Below are 15,631 nucleotides of genomic sequence, written 5' to 3'. Positions count from 1 at the left end.
AAGGCTGATGCATGCTGAAGGCATGTTGTGTTGATAGAATGAGAAACGGAAGCCACATTCTTTTGCTGACTAACAGTAAATGGCAAAATGCTGAATCCAACAGGAGCACCATTAGTTTCCACTGACCTCTGTCGTGACTTTGAAATAGAACTATTCTTGAAGGACAGAATCCTGAAGGACTCTGAAAGACAGAGTTGCTACCTGCCATCTGTTGCATGCATCTTACCATTGGCAGCACTGCAAAACTGGGCTGCTTTCCCATTTGTAGCTCTACTGAGAGACCTGAGCTCAAGTGCAAATGAAAAAAGGCATTTATGTATTGACTAAAAACGGGTATTTATGAGCTAAACAAATAAGTAAACAAACAACCCCAAACCCCAAACCGTTGCCAGCGGTAGTTCCTGTTGGGAATAACTTATAATAAAATGTATAATGAATGTTGAAAATGTTATTTACCTCTAGGTGGAGAAAAGTCCATAAACACATTATTCATATTAGGCACATTATTACAGAATTTTCCATTATGGACTTTATAATCTTCCTCTCTAGCGTTCAGTAACTCTGTTTAACTTCAATGAATTCAAGTCTATCATTCATATATCTTTAAATGTATGTTTATTTCTATGTATTTGTACACATATCTGGCATTTTCTTCTCTATTTTTTAAACTGAGTTGTTTGCTAAATAAGGACAGTGGGAAACAATATAAATACTAGCTGATATTTTCTTCTATTCATTTTAATTCACTGTGCTTAATTACATTATGTATTCTTGTCATTTGAGAAACGGAAGTCCAAGTTTTTCAGAAGGAGCCCCAAATCCAGGAAAAAAAAAATATTGAGATTAATTTTAAGAATCTTTTGAGTTTCTTAGGATAGAGGGTTGATGTGAGCTGCGTCATGATTACAGAAACAGTCATCACTGAGACTTTGTTGAGATTGCAGTGTACGAGCTGTTCTGTGCTCAGAAAGTTTTTTGTTATTGATCTCTTTTGCTAAGGAAGAGTTTTGATCAAATAAAGATAAACAATTCAGAACTGTCTTGTTGAAGATATGGTCAAAATATGACTTTCTTCTAAATGTGATCTGTTGACTTTCTAGTCTGCTGTATGTGGGTGATATCAGCAAACAATACTGAGAGTTTTCACTTCTTCATAGCATATGCTGAATTTTCAGCAATAAAAATTGTGTTTGGACTGCTTTGTTTTGTGTATTTGCAGGATGGGGCATTGGACGTTAAGTTAAATTACAAATTTTTCATAATTTCAAGTACTTTTAAAATTCTGCTGTTGTCTTGTATAGGATCCCAAAATAATGAAATATGATCTACTAGTTTGTGCGCATGGATTGGAAATCAATTAATGATACATGTTCTCAGGTTTCAGGACCTTAAAACATCTAAGGACAGTATGTCTGAAAAGCAGAAAATTAAGAGGAGAAGCACAGAAGGTATCTAACCAATGAAATGAAATCTGTGAAATGGAATATGTGTATCTGGAGAAGAAAAAGGACAATGTTAACTTGAGATCTTGTCACTTGTTAAAATCAAACATCCACAAAAAAATTTAATCAAACTTAAAGTTATTTCTGCCTTTGAAAAGCCCAGAGATTTGTTTTGGTTTTAATATTTTTTCTAAATGAGCTTGTCCACCTTTTTTTCTTCTATTTCTGTTCCACTGAAATAGGAGATGTAACTGGATTTTTTTAAAGATGTTCTTTGCTTTTAAAAGTGGATTGAACTATTGTATTTACCAAAATAACTGAAGTTATTTTAAGCTTAAGCATTCAAATGTCTAAAATTTACCACAAAAAGTATATGTAAGTATTTGATTCAAATAAAATTTGCTCTTTTTTTTTCCCCTGATACATCTCAATAATATTTTAATGGCCAAAATTAAGTATATGTGCTTTGGTGAGTGAATGTTATGCAATATACTAGTGTTTTCTGCAATACAGCAGTAACAGTACTAATACACTGATGTACTGATGCAGGTCGTGGAGCTGTTGTTGCTCTTCCAAATGCAGATAAGACAGTGAAAGAAATCTGTGATTCATACAAAGCTCTAGGAAAAAATAGGTAAGTAGAACTAATATTTAATTTGTGGTTAGGTATCCAAAATTGAAGACAAAGCAGGAATTAGTCTGAGCCTGAAAAGACTTACTTTGTGCCAGATGTTAGATGCAGCTATATGAGTTGTATAGCGTTTCTTTCTTCCCAGTATCAAGCACCGATTCTTGCAGAGGCAGGATATTGCACTATATGAACTAGTGGTTTGGTACAATAGGAGAAACAACTTATGGTTATGGTTTACATAAGTGTTTGACCTAATTAAAACACAATTGTCTCGCATGTAGCTTTTAAGATAGACCGTATTTTCGACCTCTTTTCAATCACAGTTTTTTTTTTTTTTCCTCCCCATGTTTGAATTTTCCAATCTTCAGAAACCAGATGGCAGAAATCTGAGTCTTGTCCATACAGCCTCTATTCTTGCAGGCAGGCCATAGCATATTTTATAAATGACAAAGGCACACCACCTGGTCTTCAGAATTCTTTTGACATACTTTCCTGATGATTCATAAAAAATACATGCTGGAAGCAATCAGTTCTTATCAATAAGGGGAGATGGCCAATATGTTTTCCTATTCATACTGTGTCTTTGTCTGTCTTGTTTGTTGTTCATTGGTATTTGTGATCAGTTGCTGCCATAGCAGTTAGATACTGCTGGGGAGAGTTACAGCTTCCTAAATGGATCAAGAAAGAGAAAACACTTTGGCATTCTTGCATCTTACAAGTTTCTTGTTCCTGTTATTCCGAAGTTGAGTGATTATTTGAACTGAGTAGGAGCCTTCCACTTATTTTCACGTTGTATTTTGGTTTTTGTTTTTGCCTTTTAGCCAAAAAACACCAACAACCAGACTGTGGCCAGATAAACAAGTGGCACGTTGTCAAAGTAAAAAGCAGTTAACATTACAGATGGGACAGCACACCTCTCTACCTTTCCTGCTGAAGAAAGAGATCATAAGGCATGGCTTTGATTTCAGCTTTCTGCTACAGGCCTCATGCCCAGAATCCAACGTTCCAAAATCTTTTAAGGATATGCAGCAAAGTAAGTTCAAGTTTAAAAGTCAGAATTCTTCAATAAAGTTAAACATCACTATCAAGTTAGATGCTGAAGCATCAGAAGCCCTTTTTCTTCAAACTTTAAATTGTCTTTCCATTTGTTTGAATTTTTCATATGAAGTGAGCTTCAGCCATGTTGCCTGTCTTCTTTAATTATGTGTGTGTCTATTTAGGGAATGAAGGAGATAAAGAAAAGCAACATAAAAAAAGATGTTACAATTCCAATTACTCTGTATAATAAAATTGACCCCAAATAATATACAGTGGAATTCTAGGCAGGGCCAGGATGACATCTCTTTCACTTCTTTTCCTTCTACTGGAACTAATTAATTCATAATTGAATTAATTAGCTACTTGTTAAAGTCAGCAAACATCTAAAATTTAGAAGAAATATTTGTTTAAATTAGTAGAATAAAATATTTTTATATTATCATATTTCATTGTGTTTTACAGAAAGTGCAATTGTAACTTTCCACTTTTTTTGTTATAGCAGATTTATAGCATAGTTCTGCAACCACACATTAGACAAATCTCTGGTCCTCAGAACCCTACACTTTGAAGTATCTGTGTAATGAAAATTGTAGTTTGTTTTACTTCTCACTAACATTAATGTGTTTTGATTTTTAAGGGTTTAATATAGCAATACTAGAAAACAGGATCAAGAGGTCTGAGGTAAGATGGTATTATGTATAAAACTAAACACAATTAAAAGTTTTATATACTTTGAAAACTTTAAAAGTAATGATACAAAAGAAGTCTGGGTAGTTTTCTCTGCTTGTTCTTCAGCTTTTCAGATGAGCATCAAGTATTTTTATAGATGTTATGATAAATATCAGCAAATGTCTGAAATTATATTTGTTTATTATATTACATCAGGGATTATTGAGGGCAAAATGTTGGAAGTTTAAAAAGATATAGAACCTCTATAAAATGGAAATACGTAAGCTAATTTTAGTTATGCATATTCTATACGTTACATACCTTAGATACTTTGTTTTGATGAATTTAAAAACAAAGCAATGCAATTTTACTGTGTTGATGGGTAGTATAAAATTGAAGCCAAACTGAAGAACTGGCCTGACTTTATATGGTTGATTAAAATAGTATTTAATATGAAATTTTATGAGAAGTGTAAACAGGATTGTTCACAAAAAAAATTTATGGCAACTCCTGTACTTGCAGTCAGGCTTGTCATTTAACGAGTTAGCATGTCACACCAAGTGAGCTTTAAAAGCCACAGAAGATCAAATTCGTTGTATTTATTAAAAAGAGGATTTGTTCTTTATGGATATAAATTAATTGTCCTTTCTACTAGAGACTTAAGTCTGTTGTGTAGTTTAGTGTATCTACTGCAAAATACAAGAGTATTCACAGAAAGTTCTGGCAGAAGTTCATAAAAAGAGCTATGAAAAAAACCACCATTACCAGCTGAAGGAAATGTTTAAGAAAAGTCAATTAGTTGATGTCAAATGTAATTTAATACAGCTTTATTTCACATCTTAGGCTCTGATGATTTCTAGAGCTTATCATTTGGGATTTACTGAGCATTCAAACTAAAACCATGCAGACTACACAAAACCTCCTGAACTGTAAATTTCAAAACAGTGCTCATTGCTCAAACCTCTGTTTGTCCTTGGAAGGCAAAAATTTCTTGCAGATTGCTAACTGATGTTGAATATAGACATGCAGATGGGTACTCAGAGCATATGACTGCATAATTATTTCCCTTGCATTTATTTGCATAAAAGTATGTGGCTTATTAGAGCTTATTTTGTCCTCATTTCCTATGTAGCAAAAAATAGAAATATTTTCAGAAAATTATTCACACTGTTCATATGAATAATCACAATAAAGTATTTGAATTCTCAAACGTGTTCTCTTTCAAAGATGTGCAGTAACTTTCAAGTTATGGGAGGGGAAGTGAAGAAAAAAGGGAGGGAAAATAAAATACATCCTAAGCACAACAGGCTACTGCATTAGCTGCCATATTAAAAAATGGCTTTTTGGTAGTCATCTGTGTGACTTCACTGACAAATGTAGCGTGGACTGTGGTATTTTCTAACAAAATGCTATTGAGCTCAATCTGTCTTCCATCTGACATGGTTATAAGCTTTTCAAGTCTACATTGAACACATGGACGAGCTACATGTTAAGAATTACAGTAATGACTTTTAAAACTAATAAATAATTTATATATATATTTTTTTTCCCCATGGATGAAATAGCATTCTATTATAATATTACAGCTTTTGCTTTTTAAAAATTGCTTTCATGAAATCTGGTTCTGTTGGGAATATGATTTCTCCTGTAGTACATTTTGGAGGGTTGCATTCACTGAGAGTGCACAGCAAGAAGAAAATTTTGGCACGATAAACTACTGACCAGACTTTGAATTTGTGTATCAAGCATGCTAGATAGCATAAGACATAGTTAAGAACTGATGATGCTATTTGTACGTTGACCAAGGCTTATTGTTTTTAAATTATGGATAGTGACTTGTGCCTTATAGCATGAAATCCCATTTTCTATACAAAATGAGTAAAATCAGTAAATATGAGAAAAATAATATATTTTCTCAGTGTTTTGATATTACATTTCATACTAGGTTAAATGTAGGAATGCTTCAAATAAATATATATCCATCAATATATCCTGTTCTGATGTTTTTTCCTTCACCTGTTTGGTTCCTAGTGATTAGATTTTACCTTTGTCTGCTGTGTAATACATTATTAATTTCTTTTTTTCTAATGGAAATTACAGTTCCATTTGCCACCAGTGACATTTCAGCCTGTAAGAACAAGTCATCTTGCTCCTCTAAATGATATTTTCGTCAATAAGCACACCAAGATCAGAAATATTTTGAATATCATGAAGTCTATTTCTCAGCCTATAAAATCAGCTACTAAATTTTATCAGTATCAGTTAGGCAACATAGTAATAAGACAAGCTGAAAAGTGTTCAGGTGTGATTGTGGCTACTATTTCTGAGAAGTTCACTCCAACAGAAGGCTTGTACTGCTTCAGCAAGAATAAATATTATGAGTACTCTAACAATAAGAAAGAAGAAATTGAAAACAATTTGAAATGGACAGAAGCTGAGGTAGGTGCCAATACTGAACAGTACGACCAGAAGAAGTCCCACTTTTCAGTAGCTTGTGAGAATGTAGATATTATGACCCAAGACAGTTTTTGTGATGCTTATCCTTTTTACCTGAGCTCAAGTAACGCTCTGAAAAACTGTGGAATATTTACAGCTCTGTGTCCTGTGTCAAAAAACACAGCTCTGTGTCCTATGTCAAAAAACATTTTAAGAGCTGGTGAAAAGGAAGAAAGAGAAGAGAAGTCCTATAAAACTGGTATAGAAGAAAACATTACAGACATAATACTGCACTGTAGACCATGTGAAGACACTGAGAGTGAACCCATCGTGCTTAGTGATTGTAATTTAGATTCTTCATGTAAAAATGAAGTGATTGAGTCCTGCCATGTCTTAGAATATAATTCTGTAGCTGCAGTAATTCCTGGAGAAGAAGTGCAAGGTTTTTCTGGAAAACAAACAGAAAATAATATGTGTCTTCTCAAGGTTGAAAGGGAAAATGAAGCAATGTCAGAAGTGACTGCAAAAAGTCAAAGTGAGCTTGTTCCTGTTGTCCATGTTACTTTCTCTGAACAAGAACTACCTAGGAAACCATGCATTGCTAAACATCCTGCCAGAAGAAGGAGCACTGTTCGTAGCCTGCCTCCTCATATCAGTCAGAGCTTCAATGTTCTTGCTCGCAAAGACAATGACAAAAGTGAGATAAAGCTGAATAAAAACAAATGTTCATCAAGATCTAAAATGAGTAGCAAGACAAGGACAGCTGAAGGGTTAGTTATTTCTGATGAGATTTCCATAAATCATAATACACAAAAGAGGAATGCCAAGAGGCAGATTTTTCCATCTTTGCAACTGCCATGTGTGGGTTCTGAGACTTTCCTGAAGTGTCAAAAAAAACCACCTCAACACAACAAATGTAATTTTCTTCAGAGTTCTCAGAGAGTTAAAAAGCAAAGTTCTTCCTGCAGTTGCAAAAATCTAGTTATCTCAAAGAAACCTGTTACTCCACTTTCTCTACAATATGCACAATCTGCTTCAGAGTTTGTACAACTGAAATACAGTGATATGTTCAAGAAAATAAATTCAAATGACAAAGGCCCAGATGTTTATGAAATGTTTGGAACTCCTGTCTATTCCCACGTGCGTGAGCTTGATCATCTTGAGAACAGTTTTTACAGAGATGTTTGTTCTGCTCCACCTGGGGGATGCACTGCTAGCACCTGCAGTTCTACCTGCAATAAAAGAAGAGATAGCAGCCGAATAAGAAATACTCAAAAGAGAACACATTCTAAGCCAAAGAAGACTAAATCTGTCACTAAACAAAAGCAGAAAGGCTTACAAGCAAACAATAAAATTATTGAATTGAGTGGTAGCAACACAGAGCAAGATAATGTAATATCTTCTGGTCCGGATTGTCAAATACAAACTTCAAGTAGTGTGACATTGTTTCATGGAAACACAGATCATCAGCTTATATTTTTAGAAGAGCTTTCAGAATCAACCAAGCCAAGCAAAATTCTTTCAAATTCAAAGTTATCAACTATTAAAGAAGCCTCTTTGGAGCAGTCTCTAGACAGTCAGGATTTATCCAACCATCAGATAGATGCTTCCTGCAGCCAGGATCTTCTTCAACTCAGCAATAAAGTCGACATAGAATGTGCTGCTCTAAGAAACAATTTAATAACAGCAGACCAGAACATTTGTGTACCCCAGTACAGAGTGGATATGAATGGCTGCAAAAGCCTGGAATCAGACCAGGTCTCCTTCGAGACTCTAAATCAGGGAGAAGCATTGCCCTTTTCAGATAAACAGGAGTGTCAACTCCTTACAAACAAGTTAAGTCACAGTTGGTCATACACACCTCAGAACAGTATTTTGGCAAATGAACTCAGTCAGCCTCCAATGATTCAGACAACAAATGTTACAAGCCCCAGTTTCCAAACAAGTCGAAACATTTTGTCTTGGGCAGGTAATAAGGATGTAACCGATGAGTTGCTTTGTTGTCTGGCTGCAGAATTGCTAATGCTCGAAGATAAAGACATCAACTCTTCAAGGACAAAATATGCAGGTTCTAAAATGCAGAATACCTGTACTAAAGAAGAAGGAAACATGATGAACAGGGATGGAGAAATAGCAGATAATGATCTAGAGAAGGTAAAATTAAATTTTTGTAACTTGCTTGCTCTCTTAAGTGAAGCTTCAACAAAGTGTTGGATGAAAGATGAGTCTTCATGTTAACTCAATAATCAGTGCTTAACTAAAGTACTGGTAATATGTGCTTCTTAATGACCAAGTCTCTTCTCCTTGGGCCAGCAGAACACTTCCAGTGTTCAGATGAGGATACTGATATTAGATGCTGCCTGTCTGATATGGGCCAGGTGGTACTTAGGCATGAGTGATATAGCCAGAAAGACTTAGATGCTGGGTCAAGTTAAATTGAGAAATTATAGTGAAAAAAAGGGAGAGGCTACTTTAATTGGTTTAACTACAAGTATTGGCTTATCATGTCTGTTTAAGTAATACTTGATTAAACTTCAAGCTCAGAAGGGTTGGTTGGATTCTGGCTCTCACTCTCTGAAGAAACTTTACCTACTAATGACCTTACCTGCCAGTACTGCTTCTCCTTCCCTCTTAGATTTTCCTCCATTTAAATTAAAAATATACAAGGAAGATTAATTCACTATGTTTTGATACACTTCCTTAAGCTTCTGCAAACACAAACGCCAATTATACCTCCATTAATACTTCTAGGGATCTGTGGCTGGGTGCAGTAATTATTACTGTTTTGTTTGTTTGTTTGTTTGTTTGTTTTTTAGGTAAATCTTTTCTTCATGTGAATTCCCCTCCAAATTGTTTTCATGAGGCTTGGATTATATATGTTACCTAGGGCAAATTAATTGTCATATTCCCCCTTAAGATTAGCAAACTTTAGCTATAATGACCAAAAAATAAAATAAAATACTAAGCCAATATATATCCTGTTCTTGTAAGTGTTTCTTCTTTCTGGCTTGCTTTCAATGGCAAAAAAAGATTGGGTGCTGTAATCTTCAGATTGTTTACTATTGTGATATATACTTGAAAATACTTAAGTAGTCTTAGGTAGCATAGCCATTGTATTGATGTGCCAGGCGAGGATTATATATACATAATTCTGTAGAAAAGATGCATGCCAGGTGAGAGTTACTGTCTGTAAAAAAGTAACAACAATATGAGGTCTTTTTCCTCCATTCTTTTCACACTAATCATCATGTTCCAAGCAGAGTTACAGAAAAGCCTTTCTGGCATCAAGTGAAGAAAGTGGACTGCTGAACTTTGAGGAGTCTACTCAAGTATCAGGAAGCAATTTAAATAACAAGGATACTATCATGTGGACAAGAGGTGAAGTCCTTGGAAAGGGAGCTTATGGCACAGTAAGTTGAAGTTTCAATATGCTAAGGGATGCACTGGTTATCTCAGAATTATATCTTACCTTCTAAATGACTACTTTCTTATTCAAAAAATAACTTAAATATTTTGCTTATACAGTAAGATATGACACATGACAAAAACAAAGGAAGTAATTTAAAATAAGTAATCATACTCTTTAATTTCATGTTTCATTTTAATAAATGCCAGTTTCATTGTAGGTATACTGTGGTCTGACAAACCAAGGACAATTAATAGCTGTAAAGCAGGTTGTTTTGGATACGTCAGATCGACTGACTACAGAAAAGGAGTACCAGAAGCTGCATGAGGAAGTTGATCTTCTGAAGACATTGAAGCATGTCAATATTGTAACTTACTTAGGAACTTGTCTGGAAGAAAACATTTTAAGTATTTTCATGGAGTTTGTTCCTGGTGGCTCAATTTCCAGTATTCTTAGTCGTTTTGGTCCATTGCCAGAAATTGTCCTTTGTAAATACACGAAACAAATTCTAGAAGGGGTTGCATATTTACATGACAATTGTGTAGTACATAGAGATATCAAGGGCAATAATGTTATGCTCATGCCAAATGGAATAGTAAAGCTAATTGACTTTGGCTGTGCCCGGCGTTTAGCTTGGGTCAGCCTCAGCGGCACACACAGCGAGATGCTCAAGTCTGTGCATGGGACTCCATATTGGATGGCACCAGAAGTTATCAATGAATCTGGATATGGGAGGAAATCAGACATCTGGAGCGTTGGCTGCACAGTGTTTGAGATGGCAACAGGAAAACCACCACTGGCTTCCATGGACAGGGTAGCAGCCATGTTCTATATTGGGGCTCACAGGGGACTGATGCCTTCCCTACCTGATCGATTCTCTGGAACTGCAGTGGACTTTGTGCATGCATGCTTAACCAGGTATGTAGTTTTTTAACTGAAAGTCTTTATGAAATGAATAGCAAATTAATATCAACCTTTTACATATATCTGAAGATCAGACTTTGTCACTAGGGAGAAGCATGTTATTTAGTGGGCATGGTAGTGGCTTCAGAAGCAGGAAGCTTGAATTCTAATCTTTGGATTAGAATTGTTATGGCACTGTTAGATGTGAACAGATATAACAGTAACCAGAAAAACTGTTATCAGCAACATCACATATGCTTCATCTCAGAGAGAACAGCGTTTAGAAGGTAGTAGGAATTGCTAAGGTAGAAGGAAATATACAAGTAGAGTTTTTAATACATGTCGACCTTATAAAACAAACAAAATAAAACTAAAAGTCAACAACCACCACCAGCAAAAACAAACAAAAACCTCGTGCGTCTATAGTGGCAAAAGTTTACTATATCATCTCATCATGCCACAAATCTAAGTGACTCCTTCATTCTTTCTTTCCCATTAGTTTATTATTTAGGAAATCAGCATCCTTTATCCTTTTTCTTGTTTTGCTTTTGAAATAAGTCCAAACTGAGGGTTAAAAAGGTGCAAATTCCTTAGTTCTAGAAATGCTGTAATTCCAAATGGCCTCGTTAACGTGAATTATGTTGATTGGAGATGACAGAATAGACTGACAGACACAAGTTCAGGCAAATCATTGTCACGTTCCTTAAATACATTTTTTGTGCACCTGAAACAGCCAAATTTACAGAATTATTCTATGTTTTGGAAAGATTTTAGTGGAAGAATGATTTTTGTAATAAATTATTCCACTTTTATAAGTCACAGATGCCAAGTGCATCTTCCCACAAATTCTGCCATCCTTTGTGTCAGTCTTATTAAAAAAAAAAACAACAAAAATTTCAAAAAACAACCCAAAAAGGACTAATCACTGGAGAAATAAGAGAAAAACAATTGCCTTAGTATGCATTTAGCTTTTACAAATGATTACATACCATGCATGCACATCTATTTTATGTACTGATTTTTGAAATCCTCAATGCAGAGATCAACATGAACGCCCTTCTGCTCTGCAGTTGTTGGACCATCCCTTTATGAAAGGAAGACAGTGAACTGTTCAGAACTCCTGTCAAGTGAGTAATACATTTTCTATTATGAAAAATATTTCTGCTTGTGAAAAAGAGCAGAACAAACTGGAGTTAGAAGTAACAACAGAACATACTGCAGATTGGTTGTGTAGACAATAAGTTATTTTTAGACAATGCTTAGCATTTTTTTTGTCACATCTGTACTCACTGGAATGGGCATTCATTCACTATGAACATAAGGGCACACATTTTGTTGTTTCTGAGGAGATTCTAGAGGGAAAAAAACCCCACTACCACCAGCACATGACAAGTAAAGTAAGTTGGAGTGCTGATTTTCTGTAAAAACCTACGGAACGTGAATGGTATCAGCAGAAAGCTTCACAGATGCAAAAAGCTTTGTGAAAGCTCTTCTCAAACTCATAGATAGTCTTTAAATGTGTCTGTGAAGATCCTGTTGAAACTCCATACCACACAATTATGTTGGCATAAAATGTACTGAAGTTGTTGTTCAGCTAGATGGGCCTTTTAACTGTAGCTGGTGAATGGAAAAAACTAGGTAGTACACACATACCAGAACTTCTTATCCTTTTCTGTGGAGGTTTATCAACCTCAGGATACCGTGGTGATAATGACAAGAGATACCTAGTTGCACACAGATGTACCTTTATTAAGCTAACATCAAGGTAATTTCCTGATCTCTCTAGAATTATGCATCTGAGATTTGAGACCATCTTTTTTTTTTTAACAATGCATGGCATTTTATGGACAGTTTTGGGTTACAGGCGGATTGAGGTTGGAAGGACAGCTGGAGATGGTGTATTCCAACTGCACTGCTTAGGGCAGGGCTGACAGACACAGGTTGCTCAGTTACTTGTCCTTTGGCTTTTGAGTATCACCAAATATGGAGACTACAGCTCTAGGCAACACGTCCCAGCGTTCAAATCTCCTCATACTGAAAATATTTGAGCAGGCTGTCTTGTATTTCAAGTTGTGCCTACTTTTTCTTGTCCCACTGGATAACACAGTGGAGTCTGGCTCTATCTTCTTGACTGCCCCTCATCAGGAATGGATACACATTGATAGGATTCTCTCAGCTGCCCTCTTCAATCCAAGTGACATGCTGTGATTCTCAAACTTCTGTTTGCTGGTAAAGAGCAGCAGAAGCATAGGAGCATTACCTTTCTCTTGTTTGCAAAGGCTGTAAGGTACTATTTGAATCACTCGAGAAACTACTACTAATTTTCAACATCCTTTACCTGAGACTTGAACTATTTTGAGAAACACTTGAGTGAGCACCATGTAGATGACATAGTCTTAGTCTGCACCATTTTACGGGTAGTTACACTGACTAGCTACTACCTTCTATTAACAGAATATTTTTCAAATGTATTCTCATTGCATTCAGATACAGATGATGCAGGTATTAGCATTTAGACTGCCCTCTTTCTGATGGGCTTCTTTCTCAGTACAGTTAAGATTTTGGGGGAATAAGACACAAAATGTGGTGAACTTTATGATGTTGTCATAAAGTGGCTGGGTTCCAGGAAGAAACATAGTAAAATTCAGCCCTAGAACTTTTAGGGGCTGAGTCCTCAAAAGTTAAAGTCCCTAGATTTCTGCACCAGCAGTCATGTAAAAAACAGGCATTTCACAAAATGGAAAGAAGGAAAGCAACAAAAAGTTGGTTTGCAGATCTTTCTGCAGTGTTAAACTCTTCAGTTACTTAAATAGCTTTTAAATCTTATATTATTCCAGTAGCCTGACTTCAGAGAGCTATTTGGTCTAAATTTCATGAAAATGAAGAGAAATCAGTACTTCTAGCAAAATTCTTTATTAATAGTTTCTGTAGGTATGATGTCACATTACAGTAACAGAACATCATGCCAGTATAAAGAGAAATCTTAGCATTACAGAAATCTTCCAAGTTTCAACAGTTATTATCAGTCCCGTTTTGAGGAATACCAGCTGGTCCTCCTGTCAAAATCCATGGTAACTTGAGCATCTTCACACTGAAGTACCTTGCTGAATAAAGGTAGAAGCCCTGGCATATGAATTCAGGTAGGATGTACACAATTCCATAACAGATATTAATTCTTCTAAGATTAAGGTAATGTCTCCAAAAAGGCTGCAACGTAAACGTGAGTTTTTACTTAACATGAAGTGATACTGGGAACAGGGAAAAAGTGGGAATGCTTTAAGACATGCAATTAATTAAAAATGTTCAGAGCTATGAACTTTCCTCCTTATGCACATCCTATATGCAAAACTAACATCCTCTGTTAAAGTCTGAGTTCCCCACTATTCATGTTAGTAATTGTTATTTAGAGTTTGAATGTAATGTTTAGTTCAGCTAATTAAACTAAAGTTAATTTCCATTTTTTAATAAGCATTCAAGTTTTTAAACCTGAGAATTTTACCAAAATATGAAAGTGAATTTTTGCTTTTGTTTGACTGGATTTAGAGACAGAGATTGTTGTCTAATGTCAGTGTTTGCAACAAAAATTCTTTAAGTTTAAGCATGTTTGAGACCCAAGGATACGCGACTGCATACCAGCCATGTGTTCAGCACAGCTAAACAAACAATCCTGTTGATTTAGGGCATCTCGGGCAGCTCAGCTGGGTCTGGCTTGGTAGAACATTCTACAGACAAGTCTGACAACTGCATATTTCTTACTTAAGGAGATGACAGATTTTTCACATTAGAATCCAGATAATTCAGATAACCTGTTAACAAGGAGAAAAGTTGAAAAACCTTAAATCCTTTTTTCTTTTTATGATGACTGACTCTGAAAAGGGGCACACTTGCCTTACGATTTATTGTATTTAAGGAGGGCAAGCCTTAAGTTTTTTTTTTTATAATATACATAGCACAGTATTTATTCCTAAAACTAGGTGGGCCAGAAGCAAAAGAGCAGCGAAGAATGCATTATAAAAGCATGCAAGCTACCAGGGAGCAGGTACAGAGCTACACTGTAACACCAAGATTCCTCAATGTTTGGAGTTAGAATTTGAGCATGTGAAAGCACATCCCTTTACCTTTTTAGAGGATACCTAATATTTATTCTATTAATAACATTTAAAGCTCTGAGCTGTCACTCAGGAAAAAGTTAGCTTTCATAAGACTTGCCAACCCAGCTATTCTGCACTGGTCTCGAAACTACAGACACCAATAACATTAAAATATTCCTTTCAAAATACATGCACTGATCTTTTTCTCAAGGACACAGACATCAAGCCCAGAAAACCCACAATCTTTAAGATTCGGGCTCAAAACTATAATCATCTTGCACGCCTTTCTCACAAAGTTCAGCAGGAACTGGTGCTATTTGCTACAATCCTATCTCAAGTCCAGTTCTTGCATATAAACTAAAAAGATCAAAATCTCTCCTGAGGAAATGATTCCACCCCCCAGAGCAGACCAATCTCTTCTCCCCTATTTCCCAAAGGGACCCATGCCATGAGGCAGGTTCAGAAAGTGAGGTTTACAGGTATTGCCAAAACAGCCTCTGAACTATGGCAAGAAAATTGGTTCAATTTGAGTGGGAGAACATAAAGGAATAAAAACCAAGTACTTCCGACTTTTAAGAGTAAAGATTACTGATTTAAGTTCACTCTATCCAGGTCTGCAGGCTATTCCTTCTCCAGGAATGTCATTCTCTGCAGCAACATGAGAGAGAACTTCTGGCTCTCCCCTTCAGCCCCCCAAAGTGTAAGGAGTTAAATATTTCAGAGAAAGGATAGATTAATTGGCTAGCTCATCTTATACTAATTTGAAAGTCTTTTAGACATCTATTTTTAGATGTCATTATTAGAATGTGTATTTACAACTGCAATTAAAGAAAGCAAACACATTGTTTCCTCAAATCCCCTTTACACAAAGAGGACTAGGAACCTTTCCACCCATGGTCTTACAAAGAGAAGGTTCCTGTCACTCCCCTCTTGCCCTTCCATTTTCCTCCCCCGAACCATGAAGGTACCAAAAAACCAAAGCAGTATCAGTTGTGGCCAATCCCTTTACAATTAA

At 35.7% G+C, this 15,631-nt stretch overlaps 1 protein-coding gene across 2 annotated transcripts in view; it reads left to right on the top strand.

The window, feature by feature from the left end:
- MAP3K19 (mitogen-activated protein kinase kinase kinase 19) overlaps window positions 1-15,631 on the top strand; it is a 34,024-nt gene that overhangs the window by 1,065 nt on the left and 17,328 nt on the right. Inside the window, exons 2-9 of one of the 2 annotated variants that reach the window (XM_019617331.1) lie at window positions 1,378-1,448; window positions 1,992-2,076; window positions 2,895-3,106; window positions 3,749-3,792; window positions 5,881-8,370; window positions 9,477-9,626; window positions 9,843-10,540; window positions 11,565-11,652. In XM_019617331.1, the coding sequence (XP_019472876.1) occupies window positions 1,378-1,448; window positions 1,992-2,076; window positions 2,895-3,106; window positions 3,749-3,792; window positions 5,881-8,370; window positions 9,477-9,626; window positions 9,843-10,540; window positions 11,565-11,631 (3,817 nt within the window). In that variant the 3' untranslated portion in view covers window positions 11,632-11,652. Of the gene's footprint in view, window positions 1-1,377; window positions 1,449-1,991; window positions 2,077-2,894; window positions 3,107-3,748; window positions 3,793-5,880; window positions 8,371-9,476; window positions 9,627-9,842; window positions 10,541-11,564; window positions 13,522-15,631 lie in introns of those variants that run through there. The other variant, XM_003207720.4, reaches the window with a different exon arrangement.

Source organism: Meleagris gallopavo, chromosome 7, assembly GCF_000146605.3.
Source record: "Meleagris gallopavo isolate NT-WF06-2002-E0010 breed Aviagen turkey brand Nicholas breeding stock chromosome 7, Turkey_5.1, whole genome shotgun sequence".
NCBI classification, from domain to species: Eukaryota; Metazoa; Chordata; class Aves; order Galliformes; family Phasianidae; genus Meleagris; species Meleagris gallopavo.
This window is presented reverse-complemented; position numbering and strand designations above follow the sequence as displayed.